This window comes from Centrocercus urophasianus, unplaced genomic scaffold, assembly GCF_019232065.1.
Source record: "Centrocercus urophasianus isolate 14NV4802_14NV808 unplaced genomic scaffold, USGS_Curo_1.0 seq_22, whole genome shotgun sequence".
In the NCBI taxonomy this organism is placed as follows: domain Eukaryota; kingdom Metazoa; phylum Chordata; class Aves; order Galliformes; family Phasianidae; genus Centrocercus; species Centrocercus urophasianus.
Genome location: NW_024884778.1, coordinates 5,319,606 through 5,344,598, shown reverse-complemented (window position 1 = coordinate 5,344,598; position 24,993 = coordinate 5,319,606). Strand labels below are relative to the sequence as shown.

At 44.9% G+C, this 24,993-nt stretch overlaps 1 protein-coding gene across 1 annotated transcript in view; it reads right to left on the bottom strand.

Annotated features, from left to right (window-relative positions):
* LRIG1 (leucine rich repeats and immunoglobulin like domains 1) overlaps nt 1–24,993 on the bottom strand; it is an 81,049-nt gene that overhangs the window by 40,187 nt on the left and 15,869 nt on the right. The window contains 2 exon segments of the mRNA XM_042823417.1: nt 7,614–7,688; nt 12,133–12,204. Of these exon segments, the coding sequence (XP_042679351.1) occupies nt 7,614–7,688; nt 12,133–12,204 (147 nt within the window).

The following is a 24,993-nucleotide window of genomic DNA, read 5'->3' as shown; positions in this document are numbered from 1 at the left end:
TTCCATCAGCTCTAGGGCAATGTCCACTCTTTGGCCAGGAGGAAGCAGAACCACCCAATCCTACTTGGACTTTGCTTGTCATGAATACATGGAAAACCACACACACACACAGGAAAGATATTGGTCCAGCATTTCAACTCTTAATCTCACGTTCTGTTCCAACAGATCGCTTGGGTCTTCTCCTTCCTCCAGAAGGAGCACCAAGCTAGCACAGCCAGCTAAGCAGCACACAGACATCAGAGCAGACCTAGATGAGCTCAAAGCAATTCCCTCTCTGCAGGAGAAGTTGCCATGGCTGCACATTAAGAGTTATGCTCACTAATAAAGATATACTAAAGTAGCCTCAAGGGGTAACTGGTATTCCAAGAACTGCCACCAGCCTTCACTATCTTTTCCCTCTGGCTACTTTTTACATTGCTCAGCATGTGCCCAGATTGCTTTTTGACACTCTTTTGTTGAGTCTGAGGACCAAGTACTTCAGTTCTATGCCTTTTCTAGAAGAAATGATTACCCACTTCCCTGAAACAGCCTTGGAACCTTTGCTGATTCTGTATGTTCACACTGTATCTGAAAGCTCGAGGAGGACATGCAAATAACTTAGAACAGTTCCAACAGCCCAAATAAGAAGTCAGAACAGCGTCTCTCCTGGTGCATGCGAGCACATGATTAATGAGAATTTCCTCCATTGGGAAAGACTGTTGCAGTCTTTGGCCTCAAAAACAAGCAGACTTTACACACAAGAGCCTTGCCACGAACTCTGAGCAAAGCAAACCTAAGAGGTGAGTATGAGAATATCTTATGCCTGCACGTTGCTTGCATACTGAACATCCTGGCTGTCAGCATTCCTTCTAGTCAACTTTCCACATCAATATATTCATATTCAAAAATAGAAGCTGAGCAGCACAGCCTGTAGTGCAGACAAAATCATCAGGAAGAAGTCTCCCTCCAACCTATGAGAAGAATTGCCTAAACAAACACTGGAGTACTGGTCCCTGTAGACACAAGTGAGAGCCGAAGCAAGCACGACAGATGGTAAATCTGCTCGTGCTGATGGATCTACATCTGCACGCGCCACTTTGCCTCGCTCACCAGGGAAAGCCCTCTTTGTGCAAGTCCCATGAATGAGGACAGGCAGTTGGCTTGCTGAGCTGCCAGAGAAGCCCTGCACACAGACAGAGCCCAATGACTCCGACCAATCCCTCACACAGCTGCATCCGACTCACCTACATCTTGTGCTCAGGAGTACAAAACTGTCATGACAAAGATGGAATTAAGAGTATTCTCCTCATTCCTAATACTTTTTTTCACTCCAGCGAAGATGACTTGCACACTACTTCTCCCAGGGCTCCAGGCAGTTGTTTCATTTGTGCAGCAACTAGTACAGCAGGATGGCAGGCCACCACAGCCCTCTAAGGCTTCAAACATACTGGTGTGTTCACTTAGTCCCCAGTTTCTTTAAGACTGAACGTGCCAACTTTCAACATCACTTACACAGAGGCTTACACTCTGACCTAGCCAGGAACATGCAAGTGAACTCACATTTCATGTACGGACCAGCTCAGCTCAGACTCGAGCTGTACTCTGTAAACAGTACCACTGTGGCAATTTCATGTTCTTTTTTTGTTTCTGTGGGTCCCAGAGCAGCTACCACACAGTCCAGAATTAACGCAAAGCAGCAGTTCTGATACTCAATCTAGCTTCCCCCATCTTAATGTGTAAATCAAAGAACTAGAGTTGCACATCAACACCTCAGCTCCTGGTCAAAAGCTTGTGGAAATGAGGGCACACTGGCTAGATAATTTTTGGCTCTGATCAACAGTTGAAGCTAACAGAGCAGGACCTGGATAAAAGCACAACTGCACTTCAAAAAATCTCATGGACCACGCTGATCTTTTCACAGAATCACAGAATTGTAGGGGTTGGAAGGGACCTCCAGAGATCATTGAGTCCAACCCCCTCTTTTACGAAGAGGCTTTGCAAATCTCATTGGATAACAGCAGAGAAGCAGTGCAAATAGCACTGAAGTAACAGTTGCTTCCCAAAGCATTCTCTTAAGAAAGCACACAGCAACATTTTCAGAAGGAGAGCAATTGTATGATCCCAGTTCCATCCTGTTAGTGATTTCCAGCCAGCTAATCAGGTACAAAGGTCTGACAAGATGCAATAAAAGTTGCAGCTAAAGTTAGACATGCAAGATTCATGTTAACAATCTATTTTAACCAGGAGTACAGTGGGAATTCTCAACACTGCAGAGGAAAAAAGAAGAATCTTAGCAACTATGCAATTCAAATGGAAACATTGCTCCTGATGCAGAATTACTGGCTGCAGTCTTTGACCCCTCTCCACCCTGACACCTAGATGGAACACAACGCAGAGCCCTCCTTCACTGCCTTACTGCTCCAGTGGGCATCTGAACTCATCACCGCCCTTTCAGAGAGACCTTGCACATTCCTTTTCACTCCCAATCCGCAGTTCTTCATGTAGTTAGTTTACAAATTTCACATGATATATTTTGCCTATGGCACAGTAAATCACCTACCCTTCTCCTATTAGCCCTCTCTGCTTAATTACAGTTTAATGTGAATTGATCTTTACATTAATGAGCCTGTAAAGAAGATTGATTTTCTTCAAGGGATTTTTATGCTCAATTTGGCAGCAGAGTGGTCCTATTGATTTCCCTTTCCCCAGTAAACAGGCACAGAGTGCAGCATCCTCTGTGAATCAGCTAATCCTATTTCACGCTCTTTTGCTTCAAAAAATCCTTGTTCTGACTTCCTTGTTATCTGTGCTTATTCACAGCAAGATCATGGGGCCAATGCATCTCAAGCAGCACTGGCTGTTGCTAATATACAGCAGACCGCCGTGGGTCACTATCCCTTTTGTTCCTAAATGGTTGGGGGCTTAAAAGACTTACAGTGAAAGAAACGAAAGTTATTTTTAAGTGTTTAATCTGTTAACTTCCTTAATTCCTAACCAGCTAAGGATGTGGCCTCAAGTGCTCTGCTTACCACGCTTGCTCTGGAGGTCTGGTTAGCAGGCTCTCCACAGAACTCCACAGCTGCAGAGCAGCCTGTGCTGGCGTGTCCACATCACTGGCTGCCAACTGAATCAGGCCTGCCACCTTGGGACCACAGCACAGGATGAGGATCCTCCCACCACCCTGTGCAGCCATCCCCAAAGCTCTCCAGGACACATTCACGCTCATCAAGCCAGAGGTAGGTAGGTGAAGCAGGAGCTGAAGTGCAGCCAGGCACCACAACTGATTTTGCATCTCTACAGGTGTTTGGAGAATGCCTATAGTAGCAGATCTATGCAGAGCTCATCACAGCTCTGCTCCTCCTCTTGTCTTCCACGCCAGCAAGGCTAAATGACTCTCCACTCAAGTCGGTCAGGAAGTTGGATATATGCAGACTCAGTTCGGCTGCAAAGAAATGGTTACTTCCATCCTCCACTTCCCTACCAAACCATATCACCGTTCAAGTAAAGAGTCTTCCAAAGAGCCTACAGAGTTAACATACTTGAGTTGCAGCAGAACACTGGGAAGGGAAATCCTCAGCCAAAAGCATGTCAGTGAAAACATCCTGCCATCAACTCCCAAACGTCCAAGTCTAGGAACTGTAGCTAAATTACAAACGCTGTGGGAATTTCAGGCAAGATTCTCCCCTCAGCTACTCCGATGTAATTTCGGAATGAATCCAGATTCACAGTCTCTCCCCCTCCCAGCTGAATTTCCTGGCTTTTGTTTGCACTAGCAGATGTTTGCATTTAATGTCTGTCTTTATTTGGTAACCCATCCATAGATTATTTTCCCCTTCTGTTCTATTAAAAGCCTTATCAACTCCCTTATGTTTGCTCTCGTTCAGATGAACAACTTTGGCAGTATTTTCAACGTGCAAGGCAAACTGGCTCTTCAAGGAATAATTAAACTGAATTAAACTTCATGGCAGTAAATTAAGGCATACCATGTTTGATACATATGTTTTTCTTACATCCATCTGCAGCCTGAAATATCCAAAGATTTGCAATAAGCTTTGAGAATGCTCTTTCCAAGTGATTCCCACATGTTTGCATATATATCAGTTCTTGGTACACGTGTGCATAAGGTCAAGTAAACGTGGGGTGATGGAGACAGATACGGGAAGCCCCAAGGCAAGGAGCAAGAAGTGATCAAGCTCACTGAAACAACCATTATAGTAAACTAAGTTTGGCATTATGGCATTTTCCTTTCTCCCAGCATCAAAAGGATAGAAACTCTCTCTTCCAAATGAGGAAGAGCTGGAAATGAAGCAACCCATTCACCAGGACTGTTTTGAGCGACAAATACACAACCATTGCTTTTATGATACATTCACAGCCCTTTGGAAATACTTAACCACATGCAATATACAAAACCTACTTCAGAGGTTTGTGAGGTAAACACACTTCACACATTTATAAACACTGAAAAAAAAAGGAAATCTATTTATTTTTCTTTAGCAGTAAGAATACACTGTAACACTATATACTTAAACACAAACCAATTTCTCAGTACACAGCCTTCATTATGAGTCTTCACCCTGAGTTTGGTTTGGCAACCTCCCCAGTTATTACTGCACTGATTTGAGGGCTAGAAGAAACCAGTCTGATGGCACAATCCAATTGCTTACATCACATAAAGCCAAAGAACTTCACCCAACAATTTACCTACCAAGTCCATTAACCTGGAGTTGAACTAAAGGACCCTCTTTTGGGAAGATATCCAATTGATTGACTTCCAGTGATGGAAAAAGCCTCACTTCCTCAGCAAATCATTCCAATGCGAATCAGTCAGCAACATCGATTAAAGCAGGTACTTTAAAACCTCTTTCAGATTATTTTTACTTTTGATAAAAATTAAAAGGAAATGCAGGGGTAAAAAAATGGAGCAAAGAAGCTAAACGAAGAGATCCTTCTTGCAGGGGTATGACAGCAGCATTACAAATGCCACTATCACAGTTATTTATGTATAGCAGCTGAGGAAAGCAATACAGATTTCTGGAAAGTGATACTAAGCAGGTCTGTTTAGAATACTGTCCTTTTATCATTTGGCTTTGTACCTTCCCCTTCCTTCTGTACCACTCTGAAATTTCAGAGGAGCTGTAAATCCACTGCCTTCCACCACTCATTATTACTCCTTTCCAAACCACTTATTTCATTGCAGAAATAAAAAGCCAAAGCTCTAGCAATTTGGTCCTTTGCCAAAGGCTAAATTAATAGCAAAAATAACAACAGGGGCTTGTGAAGCTCAGATCATTTATAGACTTCATGAGAAAGAAAAGTTGATTTGGGGGGCCTAAAACTGTATCCTGGATGGCAAACAGCATGCAGGCTTTCCATCCATAAATCAGATTTCTGAAGTTTTTTGAATCCCTGTGCATGAGCTGTTACACAGAGCGTTACATGGCAGAACTGGTGAGCTCAGTTCAAGTGGCAGGCAGATGGCCTCTCATGTCAGGGGATCGTTCCTCAAACAAGAGATCCTGCTTGGAGGGAATTACCACACAGCACTGCAGTCAGCAGCGCCCTGATCACGGATCTGGGCTTCACATGTGGTCACGCAAGCAGGGAGAGACTATGGCAGGAGGAGAAATCAAACAAGTTGGTTTCACACCAGCTGCACGTGACATATTTGACAGGTCTGATAACTATTGAGACACAAGCCACTCCTCTGCTCAGGAGGTGGAGTGGTTACTTGCCCATTTAAATGAAAGACACTCACTAGATTCAGTGCTGAAGATAGCACAGGAGTGCTTTGGCTCTTTGTAAGCTCCGCAGGAACACGCTATACTCAAGAACCAGATCAAAGGCATCGTATCTCAAATAAAGCTAAGCCCACTTCATGTTAGGAGGGTGATATGGATGCTACTTTTAAGCTCAGGTCCTTAAACTGAATTAAGACAGTGAGGGAGTTCTTTTGCTTTGCATATTTTAACACTGCCTAATGGAAGAGCAGGAACGGTGCCAATTCATTTCACTCAATTCAGTTCTTGATTTAAGCAATAGGAATGTACTTTTAGTCAACTGATCAAGGTTGTCTCGGAGTAATTCAGAGCCTTTCAAGTGTGAGAGGACCAATCACCCACCCAGTCCTATGGACACTGGCACTTTCCACTGCAAGACGACACAAAGCCACTGCAGATAAGAAGGGATGGGACACCTGCCTGAAGCTATATGCTGTAAGGCCATGCACAATGGAAGCCATCGCTTGAACTGCTCAGGCGCTTCACTGGATTCCATATTAGCTATAACCACTTCCCCTTCCCAGGAACTTGAGAGTTATCACACATGCCTCAGCAAAATTCCTTCTCAGCGTGCATTATAAGCACAAATAATGCAAAAATAAGATACTGAGAAGTTTGATAACATAATGTTTTTATTCCCTTCAGCAGTGTCCCCAGTCCTAGGTCTACAGTGGCAGAGGCACAAGGGTACTCAAAGTGTCTAACACTTCTGTAGGCACCTAAACTACCAAAGTTAGCAATTTCAAAGCTTCTGTAGATCTAGCCCTACAGTCACCAATCACACTCTCTCTCAAAAAAAAAAATTAAAGTTGAAAGTGGCCATAAAAATGGGTCTGGAATGAGTTTCCTGAAAGATTAAAATGTGAATAGTCTCTGGCTTTAAGAGAAAATAAGAAATAACCAGAACAATGCCAGGGAAAAAAACAATAAGGTAGAAGTATATACTCCTTTAATAGCACAAGTATGAAACAATGGTTGAAAACCAAATGCAGACAGTAAAACAAAAAACACAACCCCCCCTTCCCCTTCTCTTATTCAATATGCAACTAACCCGTGGAATTTACTGACTTAAGTTATCACTGACCATAAGGTTTCAATGGTTTGGCAAGGGATGAAATGTTAATGAAAAAAAATGAGGACAATCATATAAAAACAAAAAGATAAAAAAGAGCATCTGCGTCTTCCAACAACAGGAATGCAACAGTAACAATGACAGATTTCAGTGTGACTTTCTGCTAGAATTATCTTACTCTGTAATTTTTCATGGCTGCCCATCATGGCATTCCTGCAGGCTGCATGGAAGCATTGCCCACTACTTACCACAACCCAAAAGGACTTTTGTGTGCATCGCATCTATAATCATTTTTCACAGAGGTTCTGCTGGCATACAGGCCAAAAGGTGATACTTCAAATCTGCTAACGATTGCTAAGTCCTGGGCAGGTCTGTTCCAGTCACATTGGCACAAAAATGACTTTTAGGACTCCAGAGACACTTATACAGACTTGGCTGTGCTGACAGATGGACAAAGTGGTTGCCTACTTTGGATCATTCCGTAAAATTAAGTACCAGAGAAATTATCTGCTCATGGGTTTGCAGATTTCTAATTGGTCTGCAAGCATTATCTTCTTTCTGCCTTGTGCATACACGCTGCATTAAAACAGCACATTTAATCACACACAATCTAGCCCGAATCTCAACTACAGAAGATATTTCTTAATTAAAGAATCAACAAGACTGATAATGAAATCTGAAGAGTTAGCAGAAGTGGGTGTGACACGCATGAAACTCAGCAGTTACATCCACCCCACAAATTGCAGCAGAAAGTCAAAAGTAAGGAGGCAGCAGCAACTCACAGGTGGAGGGCACGGATGTTGGAAGCAGCAGGGCCCAGGGAGGGAATGGCAGTCAGTTCATTGTTGTTCAGTTGCCTGCAACAAGAAATGAACCATTTAGCAAGGAGGCGTGCATCAGATGGGCACAGCACTTTGTCTGAGTGTGTTTTCCCCCAGAAGCACCAGCATTTCGGCACAAGGGCTTTCTCTGACCGTCCCACCTTCTCATCCCAACTTCTTAATAAACGAGAGCTGCCATAACTGCTCCAACAATACCTTCTTTATCCAAGGCAGATCTGCAGCCCCTGCTCACCATACCGGGCCATGGAGATGCCATGGCAGCCCTCAGGTCGCATCGGGTCTAGCTCTGGAAATCCCACAGGGGCAGCCTCACAGAGCTGGCCATGAGCACACAAAAAAACCAGCTCTGGGCACAAAAATGGCACTGAAACAGGTGACCTGCTGCAGCCAGCCCCCAGCAGCCCCAAGGGCTAATGGCAATCGCAGACAGGCCTCACGCCTGGAAAGGCCGTTACAGAAATGTCCCCCTCAATGGCCTAATGTTTGAAGTGTTTTACTGACTGAAAACAGATCCCAGCCATGTGACCGGCTCTTCCTTGGTTTAAAGAGCCCTTGTTTGTACGGTGAATTAGTCAATTAATTACTGTAACAGTCGCTTGTCTGGCTGCTTGAAAATTACCTAACTTCTTAGCCATCTTGCTGCCTCCCCCTCCCCCCCCCCCACACAGAAGCCATTAAAGCTGAACCCCCGCCAGGCCGAGCCCCATGGCCCCCAGCCACACAAATCAGCAGAGCCTCACTGCTGTGCCTCTGCCCTCTGCGCAGCACCCTCTTCTCCTCTGCAGGGATCTCAAAAGCACCCCAATCCTCTCAGGCTTTGCCCCCCCGGCACTCCTCCCCAGGAAATCCTGAAAATCACATCCAGATGCATCTGACTGCAAAGCAGGAGCAGGGACGCACGGTACAGCTGAGGGGTGCCAAACCCTGAGCGTGAGCTAGGGCAATCCTAAATTCTGCTCCTTTTGGCACTTCAAAAATATTTTTGGCAGGTGGGAGAGGGCAGCGATGCCTCCATTGCAGAACTTCCTCCTGACTCCTCTGAGAGCAGGCACCGTATTTGATTTCATGAGGAGTTCCAGGCACTGCTGGGATAAAAGCTTTTCTCGGCTGCAGATCTGCCTCTGACATTATACCCATACCTTAAAATGTAAGGGAAGAAAGCCAGAGGCACTGCAATTCAGCAAGGAGCTCTACTTTGCAACTAAAAGCTCATTGTTACTGGTATTATAGCAAGGCCTCCAGCTTTCAACAGTGCAAAGCAAGCTGGAAAGAGCACTGAAATGTATGTATTTGTGACACATTTACATTAACGTCCAGCTGAGCATCTTTTTGAAAGCCTCAAAAGGGGAAGGAGAATTGGGCCAACCCTCCCCTAGTGCTGGTTAAGCAGCTCTAACACTAACCAGCTTCTAGCAAGTGCCCAAACCCTACCCTGACATAAACGTCATCTTCATCTATCACTGCCTTATCAAGCCTTTCTCAGTTAAACAACACAGTCAGAAAGCAGCTCTCCCACCTCATTTTCTCTTGGCTCACAGGCACCAGTTGCTGATGCAGTGGAGACAGCCAAGCTCATTATTTGTCTGGGATTTCCCTCTCCTCTTCCCCTTCCCCTCACATATAATGAGCAAATAGCAAAAAAAATATCAAAAAGAACCCCCCAACTAAACTCAACAAATTTAAACATCCTTCTTTCTCCTTGAGGACACAAACCTGTTGCCCCTGGACAGCGAGGGAGGGCAGGAGGGGGCCACCCATATAAAATATTTACGGTCTGGTTGCCAGGCTGGTGTCAAGCTGAAATGGAGCCTGCTCAAAAATAGCACAGCTCTCCAGAGCTTTCAGTGAAAGGCACTTTAGAAAATAAAAGGTGAGTTGTTTGGAGAAGAATTTTAGCACAGTTACTACCTCTTTGTTAAAAAATGAGCTTGGAAAACGTGAGAGCCGTGTAACCATCATTCTCATGGATTCCGTACGACTCGAGGAAACCCCACAAAGGACAACAGGGCTGTCCCACAGCAGCATCCCACTCTTACCTATGCTTGCTGCCAAGGCATGGGATCAGGGGTGTCTTTAAGAGGGACCACAGAGGGGCACGGGAGAAAGTACAGGTGTCCTGAAGGAGGGAGGTAACGCAACGCTGCAGCCCCAAGTAGCACACAGCTACTTAGTCCTGAATATATGGGATCACTTTAACCTCCTCCCGCGAGAGATTAAACTTAAGAGGAAAAGAGCTTCTAAGAATCAAAAATACCAGCTGCTACTACTTTATCTTAGTAAAGCACACCAGAACACCCAGTACACGCTATGAAGTTTAGATCACCGGTTTGCTGACATTTTCATAAAGCTGAGGGTTTCAACAAAAATTTCCAAAATATATGGCACTAATTATTCACATACAGACACATCATGTTTGAGACCTATCTGTAATGCTCAGGAACCACAGGCTCCATGTTTAAAGCATCATGGGAGGTTTCAGGTCTTATCAATGCATCTATCATTTGGGGCAATCTCATTCCCTGAGGGTGACTTGATTTGCCCAGCACAGCACACACAGCAAAACACTGACTTGCTCTCAAGACATGCCACAGCATGATCCTTATTTCATGAATGTTTGTAAAGTGCTTAAAAAAACCCTCAGAAAGAGATGCTCTGGCAGTACAGATGTGGTTCTCTTTGTGAAATCCAGTTTATTTCAGTGGTCTGTGGTTTAGCTGTTATTTAAAAGCAACCAAGATTGGTAGATAGGGCTTTTAATAGAGCTTCTCCCTCACACTTTCCAAAGCTTGCCTTCCAGGCTGGGCTCCAGACCTCTGCCTCCCTTTCCATCTCAATTTTCTTCCTGTTCACTCCTTTGCTCTCTCCCCTTCCCCTAACAAGGCACTGCTAGCCATGCTATTACTCTGACGGCTGCACTGCTTGCCTCCCTCAGTCCTTGACGTTCTGTCCACATTCAGCCCTCAGTGCATGACTTTGCAAGCAGGAGCTCCCTACCTGTGAAACCAGAAGCCACACAAATGAATCTCCCAGCCCCACGTGCCCAACACAGTCAAACACCTCCAGGCACTTCCACAAATAAAAGCAATTGCTAAGCCACAATCATGTTAGGGTAACTCCAGAGTCTCATGGGATCAGGGCTGTGATTCTGATCTCTAAGTGCAGGGCAATTTAAGGCTTTTCACCATTTAAAAAAGCAGATCCCATAGGCAGTATTTGCTCACCAGCATCACTTTCTCTCCCTTCCTGCTCTCTATGGCAAGCCAGGGCTGACCTCCAAGCACTGCCCTTATTCTTGATGCACATTCCATGCTTTGTCAATATCACCAGCAAGTCCCTACTGTCAGTGTAAGCAGAGGTGCCAGGGGCAATCAGGCTGGTGGAGATGCACTGCATTAACCCCTACAGTCCAATCCTGCAGGCATTAGCCAGGCAGAATTCCCACCACTGCAAAATGCTTTGCCTATTTCAGAATCACAGGATCTGGCCCCTCCGTGAGTCCCAAAGCCAACACTTAATGAAAACAGACAAAGGACAAGAAAAAAAGAACGATACAGACAGAGCACAGCATTGTTTCTGAAAGGAAATGTTTTTTCAGTTTCCCATGAGGCATCAGTAGCTCTTCAAACAGAGCCCAAACCTCAAGTATGCCAGCAATTCAGCATTCAAATGAGAGCTCATTACCTCAACCCACCGCTTACAATTTTAGTCACTTTCGTTTTTCAGAACCCCAATCAGAGCTCCAGGAATTGCTGCAAATAGCTGACAGGCGCAGTGCTTCCATGAGCAAGGCAGCTGGGCATTTCTGCAGGTCAGGAGGTAGGACACCCTGCCATTCTCCATGCAGGATTTCTTCCCACCAGCCAGGGGCCCTGTTGCAGCCAGCCTTCGCTGGCTCCTTCTCTTCCCCCACCAAAGCAGAAGACAGCTCTGCCATTTTACACTGACTTAGTACACTGACAATTCAAACAGAATTTGTCCCGGTTCCAAAAGGAATACAAATGTCTAAGAAAGGAGGAGACACAGTTAAGTGCTTTGTTATCCACTACACTACACCTTTGTTTCCTGGGAGATTTGGGTTAGGTTGGCATCAGATATCACAATCCAGGCTGTTCTGTCTTGCTTCAGGGTTATGCTGTCAGCAAGGAGCTTTGTGTGTATGTTCAGGTGTGTTAGCTGAACTGCTCCCTCTGAGCCCTGCACAAAACAGAGGCAGCAAACTCCAATGATTTCCAATAACAGCTATGCTGTTTTAATTGGGAAGTTGTGTTCTTCTAATTGATTAGTTAGTTAAAGACAAAGCAGCAGAAGTACAGTATGAAAAAAACCTCCACACCGAGTCACATCTGCTCATTCACATTAGCTAAAGGAAGATACTGTCCTGGGAAAACTATATATAATTTCCTCCCATCCCACAAGCTGCCCTTCCAAAATACTACTAAAACTTTGGGAGAATACTTACACTTCCTGCAGGTTCAACAGCTCTGCAAAGGCAGAAGGATCAATCTCGGTCAACTTATTGTAGCTCAGGTTTCTGTTAAAATAAAAGAAAGTGGCATCAGCATCATACAGTTAGTGTGCTCAGCAGAAGTGTCATCCTAATTATCCTGGATTACATTAGGAAGTGGTTTGGGTTTGGTTATTTTTGCCTTTTTTTTTTTTTTTTTTAATAGGAGCACTCAAATATGGTAGGGCAGCACCTGGCTGCTGAATACATGCAGGAGTTGCTTTAGTTCTCTATCAAAATGTTATTTAGCTCGCTGTAAGTTTTCTCCTCTCTTGCATTAATGTGTTGTTGTCTTTATATTACGTTAGTACTAATTACATTAGTATTCCTCTGCTGGTCATTCACAACCACACAACTCATCACAGATGAACAGGATATTTCCTGACAAATTAAAGTCTGAACTGAAACAATCAGCAAGGCTTCTCCTAAATATTTCACACCTATAATGGTATCTGGGTATTTTTATGTGCCGTTGTGTTCCACATATAAACAAAAGGCATACACAAGTACGCACACTTATATTTTATGTTGACAAACAGTATTTTACATTTTCTAACAGACTGTCATTAACATCACTAAATGCTGGTCATGCAGTAACACATGCTTGGTTCCTCAACAACTCCCACCACTTTCCAGACAGACCAAACCTAGATCATACAATCCCATTTTACAGGCTATCTGAACATAGCCTTGCTGAAGCTCTGCTTTGCAGGACACACAGCTGGAACAAGGTGGTAAGAAAGCAATGCTGAAAGCCATGCACAAGACCTTTGCAATGTTCTGCTGCAGCATCACAACAGTGAAATCCCCACTGAGACATGAAGCATCAGCACACTGCACACAGGTCCAGCCTGTGCTTGGGGATGCATCAGGAGAGCCCAAATCAATTAGGACCAAGCGACTAATGATGTGGAAATTAACAAATGGCCCAATTAATATGATGTATGCCGTGCTGGAATGTTACTGTATGTAATCTGAAGAGGGAGGAGGCCAACTGACAGGCAGTAGCAACAAAAGCAACCACAAGGAGTTGCGAGGAAATTGAGGGGACCTGCTTTAATTTCGTCCCGCTCCACACCCTGCTCTATGATATTATCCTGGGTAACACTCAACCCTCCTGTCTCCTCTGCAGGGAGGTTACACCCTCTTACTGCACCTCTGAACACGACCCAAAAGATTCATGGTCTGATTTTAGATAAGCCCTCAAACATCCAGCTGCTTATTCAAACCACCAAGCCAGTCTGACTGGAAAACGGGCCAACCTTTCCCAGTTTGTGCATTTGCTTTGTGTAAAAGTTGTGCCCACAGCCCCCAGGCAGGTTGGAAGCCCCAGCAGGACCCATGTCCTGAGGTCCCTGAGTGCCAGTCCCTGCACTGGGGGACTCGAGAGGCGACAGACAACAAGGAGAGCTGTGAGAAGGGCCCAGACCTGCCTCAAGTGCCTCATGCAGTAACACAGAGATTCAGGCCCACAGCAATGCTTCCAAGCACTAAGGCTTGACAGACAAAGTTACAAATGCCTCTTTTGAAATAAAAAGCAATTACTGATCATCTGCTCTCCTGCAATGCATTTATGGGATATGTTCAAAACATTCCCCTCCACACAGGTACTGTTCAGTAGCTCAGTGCATGCACTGTTTTCCAGCACTTCAGAGAAGCCCATGAAGGCACTCTGTACCATGCCTGAAATGTTCCATTTCTGCCAATACCTACTGTGAAAGAAGGCCCTACAAATCAACAGCACAGGATTTCTTTAGCAGAATCTAACTTGAAGCTATATATGAGTGTAAAACCTAACCAAGCATCTAGTTTTAAAATATGTTGTCCTGTAAGCCCCTACTGTCTTTTAAAACACTCAAGAGACCTTTAAATCAATACCAGCCTACAGCAGATATCCATTTCACTATGAACTCAAAGGCATTTGTCTAAATAAAAGTCAAACTGCAGTTTAAACTCAGAGTGCGTTTGAAAGCCAAGTCCATATTCATAGCACAATTACGAATTAAAGTGCAATTTGCCCACAGATTACATTACTACTACTTTTTTTCTTTTTTTAAACCACACAGCAAAATCAGGTTGGAGCTTGTCCCTGTGTGATGTATAGGCATAAAGAGAAAATACAGCAGGTAACGTCCTGCAGGACATTATATCCCATAGGCTCAATGCAGTAAGAATAAAGCAGGCACAGAAACACTGGTGACATACTGTAAGAAGGGAATACGTGTGGTGCTGGCACATTGTGCCAGAATCCATCAGTTTTAATGTGTTTCTATGCCGCAAATTTTTTAAGGCAACGTATTTATCTTGAAAACATTCCTCTGCAATAAGCTAAGATGCTGCTCCTCAGACCGAACACTGAGGATTGCAGGCACACTGATCATCTGTATGCTTGTCAAGGGAACTGATCCCTGGTTACTCAATGCCCAAACACTGAGCAATGCTGATGTGACCTTCAACAGCTTAAAAGTGAAAAATGTAAGAATCTTAGCAGAATGAAGGATTTCATGGACTAACATCTTGCAGAGCAACTTTCTGATTATTATTGTCACCATTTGAGAAGTTTGAACATCACAGTCATCAGCCCAGCAGCTAGCTCTCCAGATAGCACAGCTGTATTTCACCTGCTCCAACAAAAGAGACTTGCCAGTGCTCACTTCAGAAACACAGGTGAAACCTACTTTATATGCCTAAATCTTTAGTACTGCCCACGCTACTCACTCCAACTTCCAGATATCCTCACCAAACACACAACACGCTGCTCAAAAATCAGTGGGGAAAATGAAAACTAGAAATATAGCAACAGTACAAGAAAAAAAAAAAATTTAAAATATTCAAGCTTGAAAATAGATAGATACACCAAAATAAACAGTTTACTCCAATGTCAACGTGCATTAAAATGCCCAGGAATTTGTCGCTTGCATTAGCAAGCAAAAGACAAGTTTCCCAGAACTCAGATCTCCCAACTAGACAGTATTTGGCATGCCAGTCACAGCATGCAAATGGGAGAAAGAATTAACATGCTCTGATAGATAGATCATTGGGACTGGGAGTCAGGAAACCTCAGTCTATTCCTAGCCCTCTTAATCTCCTGCTGTGTGACTGGGTCATGTCACATCACCTCTCCAGAGCTTTTGTTTCTACAGCCACCCTTTGTCTGTCTTGTCTATTTAGACTGTAAATAAAATTGAGGTAGGTATTGTCTCGGTTTGCCCAATGCTGACAAAATGAGGCCTCAATCTTGGTTGGGCTCCAGTAATGCAAATACGGAAGAGAACTCAAAACTTAAGGTCATGGGTGCACACGATGCTCTCTGATCACAAAGCGCTGATCTCAAATGCAAGGCATCATGTGTAGCTGCAGCATCCCCATTGGCTCGGCCAAGCATTCCAGCAGTGTGGGTGGATGGAGATGCCAAGCTCAGGGTTCTGCTGTCCTGTCACTGGAAATCATCACGCTCCTGCTCTGCCATAGCAAAGACCACTTTCCTCCCCACGGAGCCCCTCGGTCTGATTGATACAGTGCTCGGCTGTGCAGTTGAGCAGTGCCTCTCATTGGGCAAATATTTCTTCGCCAGTGTTTTAAGAAGTCTTCTCCAAAGAGCCCTGGAAACCTGAGCCCAAAGCCCATCATATGCTTCAGGGAAGCATCCTACAAGAATCAGAAGCCAATGGCAAAGACAGCAAAACAGCCATCAATTTGAGTGGTCTAATGGTCAGCTCCTTTTTTCCCATTTGAACAGAAGGTGGCACACGGCTTGTGAGGTTTGTTGAGATATTTTATTTTGACTCAGTGGTACAAGAAATGCTCTGTACATTATTGATCTATTATATACATCAAGCATATAATTCCCTGTATTGGCTAATCCAAAAACATAGTGTTTTCCCTCCTCATATACACTGTCCCTGGTCAAGAACTAAGAACAAGTTAAATCAACATGGGAAGGGCCCTCTTCTGTCTATTTATCCCTTCCAATCTTTAAATAAGAAAGCAGTGTTTGCCTTTATTTGGCACTGTAGATCACTGAACACTGCAGAGGCTGAAAGGAATGCCTTGTTAAATAACCCGATACAGAGCCTGCCGTTAGACTACCTCCACAAAGTAATAATGCTGTCACAAAACCAGCCTTCCTGCCTGCAAGAAGGAATCAGGCAGCTCTCTGACCTGACAGGTGCTGATCCTGCATCCCTGGCAAGGTGCTGGGAAGACTGGGAGTTCATGCACTGGTTTTGGTTCTGCTTTGGGAAGCTGGCCAATATGCAGTAAGCTACCTCTGTATTAAGAACAAGGTGCCTGGCTGGCTTGCCAGACAAAGAAATCAGCAGGCATGAGGCTCCCAGTCCCTGCTCACCATGATGATGGCTGAGTTCTGCTCAGGGAGGTGGAAGTTTCCGACCCGCACGTCGAACCCATTCATCTGTCAGCATGGAAGATTATGTCAAAAGCGTTTCTGCACCTTTTGATGACAGGCAGAGGAGAAAAGGAGGATGGCTCGAAGCTCTGCCCCTGCCAACCGCAGCTTTCATTAAACACTTTGTCAACCATTGTCATAACACAACTTTTCATTGCGTCTGCACAAAAGGGAGCCGAGGGCCCAGAACAATCGAGCCCTGCAATAGAAATTCCTCTGGCTAATCTGTCGAAAGATAGCTGCCTAGTCTGCAGCTTACTGAATAGGCACCATCCTCTTCCCACATGTTTGTGGATGGCTTTACAGCACCAGCATGGAGGCCCCATGCACACTTCACTGGGTATGAAAAGCATGGCAGCAGCTGAATAAGCCTGGGGATGGGAGTTGGGGAAACAACAGGAGAAACACATTGCCTGTGCTTCAAGAATACAGCTGTGCACAGAAGAAAGCACGCATGAATTTCTCTTTTAAGCAAGCTTTTCACTCCTGGAGAGATAGCAGGGTCCTCATGAGTAGTGACATGTAAGGCTTAACACTGAAGCACAAAGCAATCAGAGACTGCAGGGATTCAGTTGCTTGTATGAACCGTAAGGGCAGAAAGATGCAGCTTTAGTCCTTTTTTCTTCTATACACAGCAAGCCCCAAATCCACTTCTTTGAGCCAAGAGCAGCGAAATGTGGTCAGCGCCAGCTACCAAGCAGTGCATGGCACAGCAACGCCTTCCCCTATATGGGATTATTTGGGCCTCCTTAAAATGGAGTTGCAATGAGCCATCCACACTGAGTCAGAAGGAACTGTCACATCCAAAATGTGTGTAGTCCTTCACTGTCTTCAGAGGATTCTGCCAGGAGTCCTCGGGGAACCACTCACCCAACCTACTACAGTCAGTCCCACATGCCCTTCCAGTCCATCTGCTAAACTGGCAGCAAACCAAAGGTCTCCGAACCCTTTGCCTCAGTCACTCTACCCTCTGCTTCGCCTCTCTCAAGCAAGGACATCAAATAGAAATTCACCCTGGCCAAAGGCTTTGTTTTAGGGCCTGCACTCGCGCTCACTCTGGTGAGCCCACTCGCTCAGGCCTTGCTTGTGCCCCAGCTCAAATTAGCAGCCGCAGCAGATTAGCTTGGGTTAACAGCACGCTCATATAAGGGGCTCTATGTGCAGAAGGGAGTCAACTTAAGGGCAACCCTCAAGCCATAATATGAGCTAATTTGACAGTGAAGACAAACTTTGAGAGGTCATCCAGACACCAAGAGAACTGCACCATGAATCACTCCAGTCATGACTAACAATGCCGTCTAAAGGAAATTCCTGCAGCATGATTACCAAAGAATCAATACCACACCGATTCCAGCAGATGCATGCAGTCATTAATGCAAAGAATACTAATTAAAACCACATCACTGAGAACCATTGTACCAGCCTATAGTTTAATATAACTTGTGGTTGAGAAGGCTGAAGGAACAAGGGAGCTCTCTTTAAATAACTTCAAATAACATCTTGGGCCCCGGCCTTTCCTCCTGCGCTCCCAACTGCTCCCAGTGCCTGGAGCAGAGAGATACCAGTGCCTGGAGGTCAGCTGGGCTGCTGTCATACCTCCACCACTGCTGAGCATCTCCTGGCAAAGCACTGGGTGACACCAAGCTGCAGCTGGGGGTTCCAAACTGCCCACAGCAAGGAGCTCCCTTCTGCTCACTTGTCTCTTCGAAGAAGGGCACTGTTGGGTTATTTCAGGCCTTGTTTGGTTTATACAGATGTGTTTTCACAATGCCTCAGATGCTATCTCTTCCTATTTTAATAACCTTAACAAAACAACGAAAGGAGTTTTGTTTTTTTTTTTTTTCATTTTCCAAGCCAAACTAAACAATCTCCTTAAAACACCCCGAAAGTTTGAATCTTAAATAAAAAGTCATTTTTGACTTAATCTATATAAACTGCACTGACATGGAGGTGTACTGCAAAGTAAACATGAAGCCCTTGATGTCTACAAGCCTGCCATGCTTTGGAGGCATTAGGAGAGAAGCAAGGATGCTCATTTCACATGCGACCTTGTGCTCATCCCCTCAATGAGAACAACAGTTCTTGTTATTTTGCGCCTCCAAGAAAGAAAGAAAGGAAAAGTCAGGTCTCAAGAAGTGATGTGGATGGCATCCTAGGCTGCTGCAGGGACAAGGACAGCATTTTCCTCCCTGCAGCCAGCACAAACCCAAACCAGAAGTTAGGGCAAGGCATCACAGGAGGGAAGGCGAGACAGCGTATTCAAAGTTCTCTCTGCTTCTGCAAAAAAAATAATAATAGCAGCAGCCACACAGCCTGCAGTTACTAAGGCTACCAAACTGCATTATGGTTGCATGTTCTTCTGCCCCACAGCAGACAGCCCAGTCAAAGGCAGTATTGTGTGCAAGGAACAGGGGATGCTGCGAGGGTTAGAGCAGGCGGTGTTTAATTGCAGCAATTTTTCACTTTATTTGCTGTTTCTATTAAGCTGCTCTGCGTGAAGGAGATGCATTCTCTCCAAAATGTACCAAGCCATCAGCTGCAAGAATTGCCTTAGAGCAAAAAAATAAAATTCAAAGAGGGTTGGAGCATCTGAACAGAAACAACTGTATTTACTTCACCATAAAGCTATCCCGGTTTGCCAACTGCAGCAGGTAAAGCAGTTGGAAGGAGAATTAGGATGTGGAAGTCTTTAACCCACAAATAAACTCCACCCTTCATCTGCCCAGATACCCACAGGGTTTGTTCGGGGTTCATTGTTTGCTTAATTAAAGTGCTGCTTATTCTCATGAGAAAGACATGTCCTGAAAGCAGAGCTGGCAGTTCCCTGCCCTGCAGAAGGCAGAGCCACACATATCCGGCATGAGGGCTGCAGGCATCGTGTGTACGCCGGGTGCATGTGAACCAACTGCTCTGCTCCTTAGGTAAATCAATAAAGGCCATGACTCCTGCACTAACATTTCAATTAAGGTTCCCCACTGTGTATTCAACATACTAAACCAATTTATTGAGGATTAACAACTCTATAATTTACTGTATGCGTCTACCTTACAGGCACTGCTAAGCCTCCATTAACTGACGATAATACACAAGAGCTGCATTGATAGACCAGCATAAAGTGCAATTTACTGCTTCAAAAATTGCTACTTCTGCAGAGCTAATATTTTCACCTACAAGTTGCGTAATTTTTCACAAGTACGGCAGATAAACCGTGTTAAACCTTTGGCTTTTTCGGATGGCTGGAAGGACCAGCAGCATCACGTCCAGCTGCTGGCAGCCCAAACCTCCCACCACATGACTGTAAAATCCAGCTGTGGGTTACAGGTCGAGCACAGATGGAAAAGAGATAATTCACAAACTCCCTGAACGCTGTTCAGAAGTTTCCACGGTTTAAGAAAACATCCGAGGCCAACAATCATTCAATAATATCCAATAACCCATATTTTAAGATACATTTCCTACTAAAACACAGAATGGAAATGTGCTCTGAAACCACTCAGAATCCCCGAAGACGGGGGTTGTGTCTGTAAGCATTTCTGGCAAGCTTGCAAGTTTTTCCAGTGCTCTGACACCCCAATCTGTTTGTCAGAAGTGCTCATTCAGTAAATGCGTCCCTGAGCAGAGCACTGCAAATTGGGAGCAGCACCCATGGTGCTGGGGAAGGGTGAGCATGAAACCCACACTCCGTTTTTGGCACCTGCTGAAGTGCCTTCCTTTGCAGAACCCATTGCTCCAGCAGCACACAGCCACTTGTGCCTCCAGCTGCCACCAAAAGCCACTGCAGAGACAGTGCCCCACTCTGGTCAACTGCTCATGGCACAGGAGGGCAAGGGACCCCTGGCATCACTTCATTGCCTCACTCTGCTTCTAGCGAATAGTTAATCAGGAAGGGCCAATCTCCCCCCAAAAAATACACTCTCTTGGAAGAGGCACAAAGGAATATTTGTGTTCTGGTTAAAGCCAGTCAGGGAAAGAGGAAGGGAAAAAAAAGCCTTGCAAAAACAGCAGGCAGGTTTCTACCACAGCACGGGGGCTTGCCAGCCTGCATCGTTCCAACACTGCTTCTCATCATCATCCTTGCTGGTACAGAAGAAAGAAGGATGCAAGGGCAATGAGGGAGGCACCTCCCAAAGAAGAGCCATGACTTCTGCTGCGCAGTCATCTCAGAAACGTGCGCTGGGATTTTGCTTTGCAGCTCCATACCAAAGTTCATCACGCTGCTCAAAGTCAAAGCAGCCAGCTCTGCAAACCACCCATCAGCACCAACACAACAGTATCACCACGTCCAGTCCCCAGTTCTCACCCAGTGGTAATCCAGTCTCACATAACATTCAGCCAACTCTGTGGCTTCCTACCATGGAGGTAAAATCCTTTCTGTCTGCACCTGCAAGTGGCATTGCAGCACTGTGCTCCTTGCTATGCCCCTCATGCAGTTTTTCAGCTTGAAGCCCAAGCCATTAAGGACACTCCCTTCAGTTTTCAGTGCCGCAGACTGAAATGAAGAGGCTGGGTGAAGCTAAAAATCTTGCACATTGAAAGAAATTATGTATACAACCCCAAAGGACTGGTAGAGGACCCTGCTGGCAGTGCTGCAGGTTGCACGGCCAGCTTTAATCCCCCAGAGGTGCAAAGAAAATACTGAAGCCTCTATTTGCAGTTTAAAAATAGCTCTTCTTTGTAACAGCAATTTAAGGGCAAAACATGCACATTTTAATCGAAAAAAAATTCTAAATTGGTCATTTTAGCTAGAGTTGTGTGGTTAACACCAGCATTCACCCTCTCCTTTTGAGTAATCAATGTCCAAACATAATGCACTTTCATTCCAAGCACTTTTATATTGCCAATAAAGCACCAAGCAATTTAATGGATTTCTAACCCCAAATTGGAAGCTGTACTGCATCCAACTGACTCAATTTGCTCAGGCTTAGAGGAAGCCCTGGAACAAAACGCTAGAAATGAAACCACATGTACTGATAACATTACAGAAATAGATACACCAAGAAGCGAATGTTCTGTCCCTTTATTTTATCTGACCTCCAACCTGTTTTAATTGACCTTCAAGATGGAAAGACTGCATTTAAAAGAAACCATTTCCACCTAGATCAAGAGAAATGGAAGCCAAGCTATATATAATGCACTTGCTGCAAAACAAGGCAAATAAATCTACCATTAAACTACCTTTCACTTGACAATGAAAAGCTAGAAGAGACTTTCAAGTTAATTTACTCCATATTTTATGTCCTAAGCAGAGCTATTTTCTAGACAAACTTGCTTTCTCTCCACGTGACATGAACATAGCCAGGAGCTTCCCATATTGCCCTGCATCATGCCCTGTAACACTTGGTGGAGGAAGTTGGTTTGGCCAGCAGGAGGCTGAAGCAGCAGATGTCAAAAGCAGGGGTGCAACACAGAAGTTCCCAACTGGTGGTTCACAGCCACACACTCCCTGCCACTAGAATGCCAACCCTGATGCTAAGAGCAATCTACCAGAAGAAGCTTTCACACATCTTTTTGTGCAATTCCTTCATCAGTGTTTGTTGTTGGGACAGCAACAGAACACCTACCAAGATTCTGAAGCAAGTGAAGCTGGTACGCAAGTCTCAGCCTAAAGAGCATCATAAGGAAGCCGAAGGTGCTTATCTGGTGCTTCTTTTAATTGTCACATGCCAGAACTCACATTTCTCTTATAAAGCAGAATGACACAAAGGAATAACGTCTCCCTCAAATAGCTTGTGCATGTAAGTAACTGTGCACCTGTGAATTCAGGTAGTGAAACATTCAAGTAAACAGACATGGACACATCTGTATACGCAATGCTGCAGAGAGCAACACACCCACAGTCAGGTATGCAGACAAAGGCTTTATCAGCATAGTCTGGGACAGCTGAACAGTTTATAACAGTTGTGAAGGGTGCTAGTAAAAGTCTTTATATGCTGGGGAGGAGTATAATAATGACATATCTTTCACAGAAGCACTGTTTTTAAGAACTTGGAGAGCTTTACGGTTTTCACTGGTGCTCTTCTCCAACCTCTCCCACTTAAAAAGCCAGATTTCTTCATTAGCACAACTCAGACTGTACAAAGACTCAGAGAGAGAGAACAAAAATTACAGCCAGCAAAATTTTGGAAAGCCCTTCCCACAAACCTGCTCCTCGCTCTGCAGCCAGCTATCCCAGGACCTGCCTGCACTAATAGAGCCCCGCTGGAAATGGGGGCTTTGGCACAGCCTTTGGTCACTTCACCATCCCTGGGGCACAGCAGGACTCCACAGCTTTTACCCCACATGCCCAGTGTGAGGCCTGAGCCCAGCTGCCCCCCATCAGCCAAGCACCAGATCCAAGCACAGGCTGTGCCTTCAGATCAGAAGCTATTTCTTCATCCCCAAATGGCCATGACGTTACCTTGCTGGATAGCCCTTATTCATTATTCAGTGAACTGCCTCTGATTTGTGCAATTTTGCAGCTAAAAGCATGGCAGCTAATTCACACCGAGGGCAGATGTTACTGAGGTTGAATCAAGGAACAAGCTCTCTCTTCTACAGATTTTTATTCTTCCCGTGTTGCAAAGGTTTAGAGGTATGGGAAGGGAACACTGCTCTAGCATTTTGCTACAGGAAGCAATTAACAACACAATCTCTTGCAGAACTGCTGGATTCCAAGGGAATCTGGATAAACTCATTTCATCTTCTTGTAACCATTATTACTGGCATCACGCTGTTCCACTTGGCACTCGAGACTGTACATTTTGCTGTATTTCCATCCCAACCTCTGCCCACCAGAAGGTGCTTACATGCCAATGGAGGCTCCAGACCAGGCTTCCAGCACTGAGAACTCGTTCATCCAACAATCAGACCTGCAGCAAGATGTGAGAGAAAGCCAAACCCTTCCCTCTTCTGTTGAAGATGCCCCATGCAGGCACAACCCAAACCAGCTGCTATCTCAAAACTGCACTGATGGCTCTGGAAGTCAAAGGTCCTATAAGAATGAAACTCCACATGGGTGACCGCACTGAAAACAGCAAAGCTAACACTACAATTAGGCCAGGAACAGAAATACTCTTTTTTATTATTATTTATTTATTTTTTGCTCTTCTGAGTGGTCCTTGCGAGCCGGGCGTCCTGCCAGGATGCTCACAGGGCTCTGGGCATACTGGCTCTGCACCAGAACCATGCAATTCAAAGAAGTGGTTATTTAAAGAACAACGTGAATGCAGAAGGTGCTCATAAGGATTGTTGTTGTGCAGGGAGGGCCACAGTTGTGCCTACAGCTTCAAGAATTCCAAGCCTTCCCTTTTAGGAGCAGGTAAATTAATCTTTGGAGAGAATAAGGAAAGGGAATTGCTACTGTCTCCGTGAAGATGACCAAAAGAGTTCTTAGAGCTGATGGTATCTTCCTCTGAGACAGAGAGGGGTGGAAAAGGGCAGAGCTTCACACACAAAAGAGATGAAGAAATCCTGAGCTGAACCATGGTAAAGAACCTGAGGCATCCAGCTGCATGAGAAGTGATGAATGTGACACAACTGAGACCAGAGGGTAAGAGCTCATCACATGGCTAAACAAAACATAACAGAGAAACACCTACACAATTCACTACTGCAGCTGCAAAGCCACAGGCTTAACAGCAGTACAGAAAGTACAGTTCTGTATCGTCATCAGCTCCTCCCAGCACATGGGGTTGGATCCATCGAAGGAAAAGGGCAGCAGACTGTCCCATGTGAGCAACCCCACAGAGATGCCTCTCCTCCAGGTTCAGTCTTCTGGGTCCTTCCTAAAGTCAGGCAATGACAGCAGCATGACTTGGGCCTCAACCAGCAGGGCACAGCCACACACCCCAATATACCATCAGAATTCCACGCCTGGCTCTGCTACACCAACAAATGCCACATCAACAAACACATTTTCCTCAATTTGTCACAGCTAGCCAGGTATGAAATAAAAAGCTTTCAGAATCTTCCAAATGCACAGGCTCTCCCCTCCAAAGACTTCAGCAAACCAATGAAAATTGTGTAAAAACAAACCATAGCACATTTTATAGGGGAAAATAACTTTGCTGCAACTGGAAACACATAACTTAGCTTTTCTCTAACAAAACGTACAGGAAATGGCTCTGCAAAAAGTTAACTGAGTGATACTGAGCTTTCTCCAGAGTGTCGTATAGGAAATAACACTGCAGCAACAACTGCCTGATTTAACCTTTTGTCCAGACTACACCACAGAGCCGTAGCACAGAGGTATCTGGCTGATGTTAACAATCCTCCGGTGCATTCTGCAGGAGGACGGCGGCACACAAAGCAGGTTATCACGCTCAGCAAAGCACCCCTGCCGTGGTCCAAAGCCCAGGCAGCCAATTGCTGATGGAAAACAGAATGTTACGATTTTCCCTTCCTGCAGCTAGCAGTTGGTTTTTATTTAT